The sequence below is a fragment of the Tiliqua scincoides genome, chromosome 2, assembly GCF_035046505.1.
Source record: "Tiliqua scincoides isolate rTilSci1 chromosome 2, rTilSci1.hap2, whole genome shotgun sequence".
In the NCBI taxonomy this organism is placed as follows: domain Eukaryota; kingdom Metazoa; phylum Chordata; class Lepidosauria; order Squamata; family Scincidae; genus Tiliqua; species Tiliqua scincoides.
This window is the reverse complement of record NC_089822.1, coordinates 234,654,725-234,669,082: the sequence shown is the minus strand read 5'-3', so window position 1 is coordinate 234,669,082 and position 14,358 is coordinate 234,654,725. Positions and strand designations below refer to the sequence as shown.

At 44.2% G+C, this 14,358-nt stretch overlaps 1 protein-coding gene across 1 annotated transcript in view; it reads right to left on the bottom strand.

Annotated features, from left to right (window-relative positions):
* Positions 1 to 14,358, bottom strand: part of LOC136642018 (contactin-3-like) — a 230,282-nt gene that overhangs the window by 42,613 nt on the left and 173,311 nt on the right. The window contains exons 8-9 of the mRNA XM_066618182.1: positions 12,671 to 12,800; positions 6,630 to 6,780 (exon numbers count right to left, since the gene is read on the bottom strand). Coding sequence (XP_066474279.1) covers positions 6,630 to 6,780; positions 12,671 to 12,800 — 281 coding nt within the window. The remainder of the gene's footprint in view (positions 1 to 6,629; positions 6,781 to 12,670; positions 12,801 to 14,358) is intronic.

The following is a 14,358-nucleotide window of genomic DNA, read 5'->3' as shown; positions in this document are numbered from 1 at the left end:
AACAGGAGAAGAAACGGAATGCTTTCCACATGCGCTGTCTCTGACACATCCTCGGCATCACCTGGCAGGACAAAGTTCCAAACAACACAGTCCTGGAACGAGCTGGAACTCCTAGCATGTATGCACTGCTGAAACAGAGACGCCTGTGTTGGCTCGGTCATGTCGTGAGAATGGATGATGGCCGGATCCCAAAGGATCTCCTCTATGGAGAACTCGTGCAGGGAAAGCGCCCTACAGGTAGACCATAGCTGTGATACAAGGACATCTGCAAGAGGGATCTGAGGGCCTTAGGAATTGACCTCAACAGATGGGAAACCTTGGCCTCTGAGCGGCCCGCTTGGAGGCAGGCTGTGCAGCATGGCCTCTCCCAGTTTGAAGAGATACTTGGCCAACAGACTACGGCAAAGAGGCAAAGAAGGAAGGCCCATAACCAGGGAGACAGACCAGGGGCACACTGCACTTGCTCCCAGTGTGGAAGGGATTGTCACTCCCGAATTGGCCTTTTCAGCCACACTAGACGCTGTTCCAGAACCACCATTCAGAGTGTGATACCATAGTCTTTTGAGACTGAAGGTTGCCAATTGCCAAATTGGGACAAAGCAGTGAGTGAAGAAAAGAAAATCTTATTTTCAGATCACTCATGGTAACCTATAAATACCTTTTTATATTCGTCAGGTCTTTCTTCAGAGAAGCAAACAAAATAAGGTCCCCATTGATATGATAAGTGTATTAGTTTCTGCCTGACATCATTTTAATACACAGGATAAGTGGAAAGCTAGGTTGAAGCTACTTTTCAATACATCAATCGAATGCCTACTAAATGAAGTCAGACTACTCAACAAGAAAGGCTGCAGAATTAATCCCCTACTGATGTCAGTGGTAAGTAAAATGGAAATCTATTCCTTTCCGGTTCACAGTTTCAAACCATAAAGCAAACTTAAAAGTACAAGTGACTTCATTGTAATTCTACCAAAGGCTCATTGAGTCAGTAATCCCCAGCAACATCATTTTAGTTTTCATCAAAACTAATTTTCCCTGTCTTCTCTTTTTAAATCTCATATGACTTCATCACAACATGTATGACTGATACCCTTGACATTTAGTATTAGCGGGTTAAAGTATACCGGGCTCTGCGTATGTATGTGGGTGAACTACTCAAATATGAGGCAAGAACTACAGCCAGAGTTTTTCCTCCAGGTTGAATTTTAGTCCTTGCTGGAGAATTCAGAACCTCTCCCCAACCACTGGCTTTAGTTCAATCCTCTCCCCACTCCACTTTGCTGCTGGACGTGGTGAGATGGGAGGGAGAAAGATTGTTCCTTCTCCCCAGCACTTGGCCATCACTACAGCAGTAAGCCAGATATGAAGGATACTTGGAAAGCATCATTCTAGGGACAAAGCTCTAGGACCTGACATGGGGAATGAGGAAAAAGGATTCAACAATTCCCAGTCTTTGTTAAAGGAGTCAGAATGATGTCCGTTGATCTATATCAGTGGTTCCCAACCCATGGTTCAGAAACCACAGGTGGTTCATGAGACCCTGAGAAAACCCCACGAGGTTTCAGGAGAATAAAAAAGATGATGAATCAGCAAGATACTTCCCCATGGACCAACAGAGAGGGCAAAGAATGGACCCCCTGCAGCTTACATCTCCATCGTCTCGCTGAGCACTCCTCCATGGGCTATCAAATTGAATTGTATTTTTTGTGTGTGTGGTGGGGATGGGGGGGTTGCATGTGGTTCACAACAATTCCAATGTTTGCCTCGGTGGTCCACAGAATCCTAAAAGTTTGAAACCACTGATCCATATGCTAACTTCATGCATGGCAAGCAGCAGTACTAAACTAAACCCAGGGAAAGCAATGATTATGGCCATAGTTCCAGGTTATTCCTAAAATTAATGACAACTTAATAGTTGCTTAAAATGTCATTTTAAAAACCTTGAATTCAACTGCTTCCCCTCACACGCCTCCAATTGCTAGTTGACATGATTTTGCATTACAGGCTTATTAAATAAGGGTCTGCAGGGGGCAGGAAAGGAAGTAAGTTAAGGTCAGAAGTTAAAATATGTGGCGTAAACCCCATGAAGAAATGAGAAGGCGGGACAGAGCTGGAAAGCCTCCCTGCTGACATGGAGATTGTTCCATCATCCAAAGCAGGAGGGTGCCCTCAGCTCAGCCTTCAGATCATCCACTTCAAAAGAAGAAGAGAATTAGAGTACTCCCATCAAAATGTATATCATTTTATTTAGCTTTGAACAGATGTCACTTTTAATTAACTAAAGTAATCCTGAGTTAATCTAATACATTTATTCCATAAACCATTCCAATATTTAGGACAGAAAATTCAGCTGCTACATTTTAAAGAAACAACTCTTCTTTGGGCTGCTATCCAGAGCAATGAAGTCAGGTTTCACGCAGGTGCACACATCTGGCTCAACAACACTTTATAAAAATAGCTGCATTTTGACAACAGAATGTATGTCTGAGTACAGCAGCTCCAATAAAAAGAGAAATGAGCAGTTACTTGTTCAGTCGCAGCTGCATATTTAACATGCCTTTTCCTCTCTTGAGAAATCCAGAGGAGTTGGACACTGTCATGTTTTTTTGGAAGTTTTCCAAACTTTCAAGAACAATTTATATTCAGGGTGGCCCTCATTACCCAGCCGTCCTGGGTCCCTTTGGGGAGAAGGGTGGGGTATAAATAAAGTTTATCATCATGATCATGATCATCATCATCATCCACAGGGGTTCTGTTCGCAGAAATGCATGGATACTAAAATCCATGGATATTGGAATCCACAGATTTCAGGGTTGCCAAGCCCTCCAAATCTGGCCAGAGGTGTGCTCCGGTTGGGTCCGGAGGCCCTTCTGAGGGTCGGGGAGGTTGTATGTGGCCCACAGATACAGAGGGCCACCTGTACTCCTTTCAGGGTGTGCAAAGTGTGCATCTATCGAAGTGTATTAATATTATGTTTACAGATGACTTGCCTAAGGCCAACTAGTGAGCGCCTGGGGCACAGGTGAGAATCAAATGGGAGAAATCCTGATTCATTTCTAAGACCTCTGTATTCCACCATCTATGTGAATCTTACCAATATAGGTTGAGTCTCATTATTTGCGAGGGTTCTGTTCCCAGAACTCATGTGGATGGCAAAAATCAAACTAAAGCAAATCCATTTAAAAAACAAAGCCCATTTGCAAGGCGATTTAAAAACAGCCTTGCTGACCTTTTGTAATGCACACAATCAGTCTCTCTCCAGGAGTTCAGGAGGTGATAATGACTTCCATTCTTTCACATGCTCTGGGGAAGGGAGGGTTCTAAGTGCCTGGAGAGAAAATGATTGATGGATTGTCAGCCGGCAGCCCTCTCTTAAAGGACTGTTTTTCTTTAATTTAAAGGGCCCTTCTCAGTTAAAAAAATCCATGGATAATTAGGTTATACCAGTAATTGCTTGCATGACTGTCTCTCTATTACAGTAAGAAAGGCAGTTTTTTAAATTGCGATTTTAAAGGGGTGCATTTTTCCCCTTCTCCAGGAATCAGCACATTCCTTCTCATTTGCAGTGGCCATTGTTGAGTCAAATTCGTGTATAAAAATATCAGTATAACAAGGTTGGACCTGTAATCTGGCCTCAGTCTGTTAAATTAATATCCCCATTCTCTCTCCTAAGAGTTTGGAGTGACATTTTTTGCATCACAACTCTGTCCATATGGCTAGGCTTAGAGTGGGATGTTTTTCAAGGACACATAGTGGGTGGCCTTAAAAACAGAGTAGACAAGAATTTGAACTCCTGTTGTCTACATTGAACAGAACAGATCAGTCAATCACTGGCTCAGCCATATTATGTGTTATCCAATCTTTCAATTTAGACCCACATAAGCCCCCTATCCTCAGTGCCTTAAATGCACGGCTTTTAATTTATACCAAGGTGAGCAAGGGTAAGGAAAATACTATTTGATCACACCTCTTTGGCTCCCACAGATTCCCATCAAATCTTCCTCTCAAACTAAACCAGTCTTCAGTCTTACTGTTTATAAGGACTCCTTTTCAATTCTTTTGAATCTTCACCTGTCATTTCTCATTCCCCTTCTCTTTCTGAGCTAGGATGATCAAGATAGCCTGCAACATTCAAGGTCTAAGGGCATTAACATCAATTTATGTAACAACAAACAAAATTTCCACTATTATTTTCTAAAGCATTCTTCATTCCTTGGTTCACTTTGTTTTGACTGCTACTGCAGACTGAGCACATGTCTCAACTGAATTGTCCACAAATAATGCTCCAATCTAAACAGTTACAGGTTAATTTCTAACAAGCCACTCCTGTACATGAGTAGTTCAATTTCTCCTTTCCAACACACATTACCTTGTATTTGTCAGCATTGATTCTGATCTGTCAAGGTGCTGCCAGGTTGGCTGGCTTTATTAGTTCCCTTGGCACCACTTTGGCTATCCAGCATAATTTCTATCATCTGCTGATTTGCCATGGAACTGGCTGCTGTGTTCACTGTTTCAGAAGCACATGCACAGGTATATACAAACATGCACCACCACAAAAGGAGGGAACCCATCGCGAAGAGCCAGTCATTATTCATAGTGTATTCTTCCCTTTGCATTACTGTCTCACTCGCAGAATCTGTGACGGTGTTGTTTCACAATCACATCATGTCTACACCTTGAGCTAAAGTTCTATACTCCATGAGACTAGTATTAATCATTTCAATACACATTCTGTGACTAACAGCCCAATCATAACTAACAGCCCAACCCTGAGCTGTCCGGGGCGTGCGCCGGCAATGGTGCCAAGAACGGCTGCCACCACATCCTGTGGGCCTCAGCCTGCCGCAGGAGGTGCCTCAGGAGAAGGGGACTTTCATCCCCTTCTCCTGGGTAAGGGAAGCAGCCCTGCAATGGGGCTACTCACTTTACCATAAGGTTAAGCCATTCGTGTAGGGTGCCGAGCCCTGCAAAAACAGACAGGATTCAGTTGAACGGGGCTCCACCAGACCCGCCTCCTGCCTCCCCGCTCCCTCCCCCTGGCATGCCTCCCTCCCACCCTCTCTCCACTCCCCGCTGGCCTCCCCCCTCCCTGGAATGCCTCCTCCCCGCCCCCTCCCAACCCCCGCTTACCGTGCCGCGGCTCTGCGGTCCATGAGACTGCCAAGTGGTAGAAGCTGGGAGCTCACCCCGCGCTAGCCCAGCACTGGCTGGAGCTGGGCTAGCATGGGCGGTAGCCCAGCAGTAACTGTCACTGTCGCACCTTACGGCACATTTGCAACATTGTGCATGGGCGCCGCTGAGTTCATGATTGGGCTCTAACTTTCCTAACGGCAATGCAACATGTCTACTGCTGCATCCTGTGGGGACGTCTCGGCCTCCAGAGGCTATAAAAATAGATATAACACATACAGATACAACCATCTCTCATGCATTTGATGAAGCAGGCTCCTATGTATGCAAGATCATGCCACAATAAATCCGATTTCGAAGCACTGCAAAACTTTCTCTTTTTGTTTTAACCGTTACAACTTAACATAAATACTGAAATTTTAACTATATCATCAAAAACATTTCTCACCGAAAAGAGGGACTTCATTCTAGTGCAGTGTTTCTCAAACAGTGGTAAAGTACCACCAGTGGTACTTGCAGGGGCCCTGGAACCTGCCGCCCAGCAGTGAGACCAGGAATGCGACATAACAAATAGCACTAGGAGGTTCCAAAACATGCTTTTCTATGCTTGAAAAAGCCCTCCAGTCCTCTTACTGGTGTTGGCCATGTCACATCTGGCCTCCCAACCCAGAAGTAACTGGCAATGATGTCATCGCCAGTTCCTTCTGGTGGTACATCAAATAGGTGGACCATGTGAAGTGGTATAGCAGAGGACAAACATTGAGAAACACTGTTCTAGTGGACTTGCATATCACTCTAGTGCAGGGGTGTCCAAAGTTTTTGGCAGAAGGGCCACATCATCTCCCTGACACTGCACGGGGGAAAAGAGAATTAATTTACATTTAAAATTTGAATAAATTTGCATAAATGAATATATTAAAGATGAACTTATATAAATGAATGAAGGTCTTGCAATAGCTCAAGGCCTATAAAAGGCTTTGCACAAAGCAAGGCTGGCCTTTCCTTTGCTGCTGCTGCATCACAGATGTGAAACAGAAAGCAGTGGAAGGAGCTCTCATCCCACAGCTCATGCGAGAGGTCAAATAGTCGCCCTCATGCTGAGAGAAGTTGCGTCGGGCCAGTGAGGGCTCCAAAAAATCTCCGGAGGGCCAGAGGCTCATTGGAGACTGGGGGCTCCCTGAGGGCCGCATTGAGAGGCCTCAAGGGCCGCAAGTGGCCCCAGGGCCGGGGTTTGAGCATCCCTGCTCTAGTGAATCCAAAAGGAAAATAAAGTTAATTAAGGTTTACAAAAGCTGAATTAGCGCATGCCTTTAGCTGAAGAACATTTTTGCAGGGTACAAAGATTGAGAGAGAGAGAGAGAGAGAGGCGCTGGAGGTTCTAGCTCTCCAAGTTAAATTTTTTAAGTCGATGGTGCATAATACTATTTCTTTTTCAGTGAAGTGACTAAAAGTAATAGTTAAATTATAATATGAAACATTCATGAATGACAGAATACCTTTCATTTTCTTGGAGCAGCTCACCTCCCTTTTTCCACGTGGTTGTTGCTTTAGGGGAAGCTTTTGGCTTGCACTCAAAATGAGCTATGCTGCCGATTTGAAGCTGAATCAGTTTCTTCATCGGGCTCTTGGAGAAGTCAGGAGCAGAAGCTGGCAGAAGAAAGAAGACTGATTATTAAATATTACTTTTCTGTCATGTACTCATAGGCAGTACCCACAAGACCTGCCAAACCCTTACTGTCACTTAATAATTTTTTTCTCTTTTATCCCTGGAAAATTTGAAATTGCCTTCCTGGTTGAGTAAATCGCTGTGGCAAACATGGCACTGAAGCAGAAATGCTTTGAGTTGGGCAAGTTGGTTCAGGTTGGCATCTAAATGATCTGATCTTTAAAAAGCAAAAAGAATAGTTTACTGAATGATACAGTACAGTATCTGCTCTAACACCCCTTTGTCCGCTCAAACACCCCTTCCCCAAGGCTTTCACCCCTAACATGCCTTTTACTTACCCTAATGGTAGTGAGAAGTTACTTTCTCCCTATGCTGCTGCTTTCCGCCTTTTTTTGCTCTGGAAGAAGTATTCCATAATTAAAATGTGCAGCATGAGTTCATTTGAAGGTTGTGTTTCCACTTCTCTCTAGACAGGAAAAAAGAAAGGCAAAGGTGCTGATGGGAGTTTCAGTCTTCATAGTCCTCAGAAACATGGCAGTCCCATCAGCCCTCCTTTCTTTCTTTATTCCTATTTAGAGAGAAGAAAAAGAGAACACACACACACACACACACACACACACACAAAACCTCATGCCACAGCTTTAATCAGGGCACACTCCATTCAGATTTAAAAGGAGAGCGAAGAAAGGGGTCTTTTACAGCTGCTGGGATAGATAAAGAATTTGAGTAAGGATGAGGCCTAGTGGGCACAAGATCTTCAAGCAGTTACTCTGAAACTCCATTTGAGGAGTTTGTCCCTCCTTTGTGAGGGGAGAATTTAGAACCTTCTAAATTCAGATTTCTTGAACCCGAACCTAGAGAATTTCAGGGGTAGCTCTGGAAATTGTAAACTAAAATGCCATCAAATTCAGCTAGGCATAACCGTGTGTATCACTTTCATTTCAATGCCATTTCGCAAAATAGGATCACATTTTAACATTTGTATTTGAACTGATTCACACGGTAGCTTCAAGATGACCAAATACAGCAACACTGGGTTATGTTGTTAGAGTTCTTCCAATAATACATTAAGGGGTGCAATCCTAACCCCTTATGTCAGTGTTTTCCAGCACTGGCATAGCGGTGCCAATGGGACATGTGGTGCATCCTGCAGTTGGGTGTCACTCACAGAGGCCTCTTCAAAGTGAGGGAATGTTTGTTCTCTTACCTTGGAGCGGCACTGCCTTATGACGGTGCTGGAAAGCACCGACATAAGGGGTTAGGATTGCACCCTAAACTGCACAGAAAGTGGGAAAGGACACACTGCCAGCGTTTAAGAACTACTAACATAATAATGGAAGGGGCGCTTCAAAGTTTATCAAATATATGAGTCAGTATGTCCTAACTAGTCTTGCAAATATAGATGCTGGAGTATTGCTACTACAGGTTTACAACCCCTACCCCATTTTAAAGTTGCCAAGGATGTTTGAATAAATTTAGGATATTTTTGGAGTGCTGAATCCAAAAATTGCATTGGTTTTGCCCAATTGGCTCTAGTTTGGGGGGGGGGGGTACGGCTTAGCCACCTTATATGCCGATTCAAGCAGCTTCCTTGTGAGGAAGCAGCTGCCATGGCTTCCTCACAAGCAAGCTTCTTGTATTAGCATATAAGGTGGTCATGCTGTACCCTCCCAAACTAGAGCCAATTGGGCAAAACTGATGCAATGTTTGGATTCAGCATCCCAAATATACCCCCAAATAAGTCTCTTTTCAGACAATAAAATGGATGTAGGCCTGTGTTAACTACAGATTAATGTCATGCCAAAGAGGTGCCCCATCAATTAAACAGATATTATGGCTTAGTCAAATCTGTCTGTGCTATTGCTGGAACTAGCATTGCCTTCTTATTAATCAGAAAAGGTGGTCTGAGATTGTGTGCTGAGATTATGATTGCCTTTGAAAGCCAGGATAATACAGTGCCTTGGTTAAGAACATAAGAACAGCCCCACTGGATCAGGCCATAGGCCCATCTAGCCCAACTTCCTGTATCTCACAGCGGCCCACCAAATGACCCAGGGAGCACACCAGATAACAAGAGACCTCATCCTGGTGCTCTCCCTTGTACTGGCATTCTGACATAGCCCATTTCTAAAATCAGGAGGTTGCACATACACATCACGGCTTGTAACCCATGATGGATTTTTCCTCCAGAAACCTGTCCAATCCCCTTTTAAAGGCATCCAGGCCTGATGCCGTCACCATATCCTGCGGCAAGGAGTTCCACAGACCAACCACATGCTGAGTAAAGAAATATTTTCTTTTGTCTGTCCTAACCCTCCCAACATTCAATTTTAGTGGATGTCCCCTGGTTCTGGTGTTATGTGAGAGTGTAAAGAGCATCTCTCTATCCACTTTATCCTTCCCATGCATAATTTTGTATGACTCAATCATGTCCCTGCTCAGGCGTCTCTTTTCTAGGCTGAAGAGGCCCAAACGCGAAGCCTTTCCTCATAAGGAAGGTTTCCCAGCCCAGTAATCATCTTAGTCGCTTTCTTTTGCACCTTTTCCATTTCCACTATGTCCTTTTTGAGATGTGGTGACCAGAACTGGACACAATACTCCAGGTATAGCCTTAACATCAATTTGTACAACAGCATTATAATATTAGCCGTTTTGTTCTCAATACCTTTTCTAATGATCCCAAGCATAGAATTGGCCTTCTTTACTGCTGCCGCACATTGGGTTGACACTTTCATCGACCTGTCCACCACCACCCCAAGATCTCTCTCCTGATCTGTCACAGACAGCTCAGAACCCATCAGCCTATATCTAAAGTTTTGATTTTTTGCCCCAATGTGCATGACTTTACACTTACTGACATTGAAGCGCATCTGCCATTTTGCTGCCCATTCTGCCAGTCTGGAGAGACCCTTCTGGGGCTCCTCACAATCACTTCTGGTCTTCACCACTCGGAGAAGTTTGGTGTCGTCTGCAAACTTAGCCACTTCACTGCTCAACCCTGTCTCCATGTCATTTATGAAGAGGTTGAAAAGCACCGGTCCCAGGACAGATCCTTGGGGCACACTGCTTTTCACCTCTCTCCATTGTGAAAATTGCCCATTGGTTCTTAAACTCCTCGGGAATTTGAGACTCAATGTAAGTGTATGCGGCCAGAGGCTAAGGCAGCAACGTGATGCTGCTGGGGGCAGGAGGGTTAAAAAAAAAACTTACCTAGAGCCAGTGCCGGGGTCTTGGGGGTGCAGGGAGCCCTTTGCAGGGTTGCTCCTGCCGCCAAACATCTCAAATGAAAAAAACGGGCACTTCACCTGTTGTGAAACCAGAAGTGCATGGTTGTTTTTTTTTGTTTTTTTTGTTATTTTGAGATGTTTGACGGCATAGGGAGCCCTGTGGAGGGCTTTCCAGACCCCCAGGACCCTGGTACTGGCTCCATGTAAGTCCGTGTTATTCAAACTGTGAGGCGCGGATCTTTAGGGAGGCGCCAGGAACTCAAAGGGAAGGCGCGGGATGCAGTGATACAGTCACGCCCCTGGGCAGAATATGAACCCATCTTCTGCGCTTTTTTTTAAAACACAAGAAACGGGAGTTGCTCAGCTGCGAGAGTGGCTGCTGCCACCCCGCACTCTTCTCCCTCCACTCCGAGGCTGCCGCCTTCTGTGTTCGCTGCATGTTGTTTCCAAAGCTCTTCAACATCAACCCCCATCTGGCAAGTACCAAGCAGGCTCAGCTTGCAGTCTTTAACCCTTGCTGATCCTTGTCTGGTTGGTTCCTAGTTCCCAGCCTGGGATCGCTTCTCATCAAAGTGAAATCTCTCTTTTCAATCTCCTCCCTCTTCCACTCCCCCCTTTCGATCTCCAAACCTTCTCGCTTTCCTCCTCCTCCCCAAATAAAACGCTTCTCATTTTACCAGTCACCAGGAGTCTTAAAGTTGTTTCCATGCAGTTGGCAAAGAGGGGGAGAGAGAGAAGCACACACTTGACTTGGCCAGGAGCAGAAAAAGGGTGCTGTTTTTAAAGTGATTCATTAATCTTGTTGTTTGACTGAAGAGGAGAGGCTGTGTTTTTAAAGTGATGAATCTTGCTATTTGAAGGGAATACTTATCAGCCACTGATGAAGTGATTGCCAGTCCAATCCTATCCATACTTTCCTGGGAGCAAGCCCCATTGACTCTAATGGGACTTACTTCTGAGTAGGCATGCATAGGATTGGGCTGTGCATCTCCTAGTATAGGAGACAAATCAGCTTCCTATCCAAACCCTTATCAGCTCTGATATATTTTCATGGTCTATTTTTGTTTTCCCCACCAGCTGCTGGAAAAATTTAATTTCATTAAATTAATAAAGGTTTCAATCCTATCCAAGGAGAATGGGAGAAATGACTAGTTGGATTGGGGTCCACAGGGGTGTGTGTGTGTAATGTTGGTCAGACTGGTTGTTCACAAAGTTCATTTGATAAAACAATTATATTGGTATGTTCACAAAGTTTAAAAAAATGAGTTCTCCTGGACCAGACAAAATCTACCTACTCCAGCATCCTGTCTCCAACAGTAAACAGCAGCTGATCATTTATAAAGCATGTATATTGCTGTGTATTAATAATATATTTTTAAGATCTGCATTTAATTAATGATATGATTAATATTAATATAGTTAATATATATTTAATATTTAATATTATATTATAATAAATATAATATTATAATATAGTTAATATAGTTAATATTTCTGGCCACTTCCTGTTTAATGATGTCACTTCCAGCCCTCAGGAACTTGATGGGGACTCATGGCCAACAGCCACAGGGGTCAAGGGAGCCACTGGCCGGAAAAGTTTGAGTACCACTGATGTAAGTTTAAAAAACATCCCTCCCATTCCAGGCAGCAGTATGTTCCTAGGGATCATGTCTCTGCCTTCCCCCTTCCCTTAAGGGGCCAGAGGCAGGGCCTCTCAGGCTGGGGCATCATGACACTCCTGTTTGAGAATCTCTGATGTAGTGGCTTGGGAGTTAGATTTAAACCTGGAAGATCCTGGTTCAAATTGCTGCTCAGCCATGAAGCTTTCTGGGTGACCTTGGGACAGTCACTATTTCTTAGCCTTACCTCGCTCACAGGGTTGTTATGAGAACAAAAGTAGGGAAGGAACATGTATACCACCCTGAGCTCCTTGGAGATGTGAAAATGAATATGTGATGTGACAGTTATTTAATAACACATTAAAAACCCGTGCAGTTTTTACAGTATAGCAAAAGCCTTCAGGTTTCTCTGGTTACCATTCTCCACGAGAAAGGATACATGTCACTGAGATTCACTGGTGGCTCCAAGTTCAAGTTTAGCACTCCATTCTAATAAGTAATTGCCATTTATTGTTAAAAGCAAGCTGGTATCGCCCCTGAGTGGTAAATGACTGGCCCCTGGGTCCATAATCAACACCAAAGGGGTCACAGAAACACACTTCATTGCTTTTAAATGACATTGCTCTCGCAGGAATACCAGAGCTATGATGCAGAAGGTCAGCAGGACTGAGTAATGTGCTGAGCCAATGTTGCCTTCAGATTGTGTGATTAGTTTTAATCTCTGGGCCGGTATCCAAGCCTTTGTCTCCACTCTTCCCCTAATTAATAATTTATCTTGGTGTCCCTGTTTCAAAGCAGTGAACGATTGGGCTATAAAACACACTGTGCTTCCTCCCCCCCCAGCACATTCTCAAGATGCAGATGGGAAAAGTATTCAACACTGCAGATAAGAAGTTGCTGGCTACAATAAAATTTGTCTTGCCTTAACAATATCTTTTTAAGACTATCTATACCACAACCATTGCACTATGCGGGAAAAAGATATATTTAACAACAAAAACGTAGACAAGAATGTTTAGACTTACCTACAACTCTGAGATCAGCACTGGAATATATTGTGCCGTGTTTGTTTTCTGCTACACACTGGTAGATGCCAGAATCTGTCAAGTTCAGGTTTGTTATTATCAAAGCTCCGTTTTCAATTTGTATTCTTCCCTGGACAGTAAAAAACAAGATGTTGAAAATGTATGTACCCTTTAAGTGACTGATTAACAAGCAAAGGAATAAAATTTAGTGGTACAACAATACCCTGTGTTTGTTGTCAAATGACACCTGAAGAGTTTACACAGGCCCAAGCGGTGGCCAAATCAATCGTAAGTTTCCGGTGTGCTTAGACCAAAGCGAATTATATAACAATAATGACTCTTATGCACTAGAGAGCTTTATATCCCAGTGACATAAGCCTCAAAGTGGAACATCAACTTTGAGAAATACTCTTTCAAACTCCGAGAAAATTGAATCTTGGACTTAATTGTAAATTCGGACATTTATTCCTAATAATTTTTAGAAATAACCATTGATTCTAACCCCCTTTTTCCTGAGGATTTCCACCCAAGGGAAATTTCATTCAGCATTTCCCTTGCTTTCCAAAATCCACTTTCCTAAAATAGAGAGTGCACATTTAACACCACTTAGCTTCCCCATCTCCGAACGCGAATCTCAGAAGTACATGGCTGCTCACTCCTAAAGTTCCTGCAATCTTAATCTCATCAATCGGTTCCACCCCACTGCTGAGGATGAGGTCTAAAATAGCTAAGAGTCCAGTCCTGAGCTCAGCCAGTGCTGAGCCCCAGCACTTGCACTGGGTGCCGTAAACCTGCTGTAAAGCACATTTATGGCACCTGGCAAATAAAGAGTGCTGGCGCCAGGCCTGCGCTAGTCAGATGCCGGGCACAGCGCCAGCAGGAAGAGGATGTGCTGCCGCCAGAGGTGAGTGCAACCACAATGGCAGTCCTCCCTCTGGGGAGTGGGGGGGGGAAGGGCGGAATGAGGGAGGGGGAGGATACGGAGGGAGAAACCAGAGTGGGGCTCTGCTCCACCATATTCTGAACTTCCATATCCGGAAGGCCTGACACAGAGTCTTTCAAGTCTGTACTGGCAAAATAGCAGGCACAGACTTGAGAAACCCCAATATGGGGCTTGGGGCTTTCCCTGGGAGAAGGGAACTCAAGAAGACCTCCAGCTGCTTCCCGGCACCTGCTGCATACATACTTTGACGCAGCTGCTCCAGTAGGTGCCGGGAAGCTCAGAATTGAGCTGTAAGACCCAAAGTTAGCTCTGGGTATCTTATACTTTCTGGAACATAAAATTATGCCAGAGGCATATCAAGAACTGAGTAGACTACTCTGTCTTGGCAGAGTGTACATTAGATGTCCAGGTAGTTCCTTGAGTGGCCTGATCTTGTCTAATCTCAGAAGCTAAGCAGGGTCAGGCCTGGTTAGTACCTGGATGGGAGACCACCTGGGAATACTGGGTACTGTAGGCTTATATCATACTCTTTTGAGACTGAAGGTTGCCAACCAGTTGAAGTCTCACATTATTGCCGCCACAACTCTCTTCATTGAAACTTTGGCCATTTGCTCCAGTAAGGTGTTCTTCTGGCTAGATGGCCAGAAGAAAGTACCACTGAATTCAATGAAACTTACCCCCAGATAATCTAAAACAGTGTTTCTCAAACAGTTGGTTGGGACCCACTAGGTGGGCTGCAAGCAAA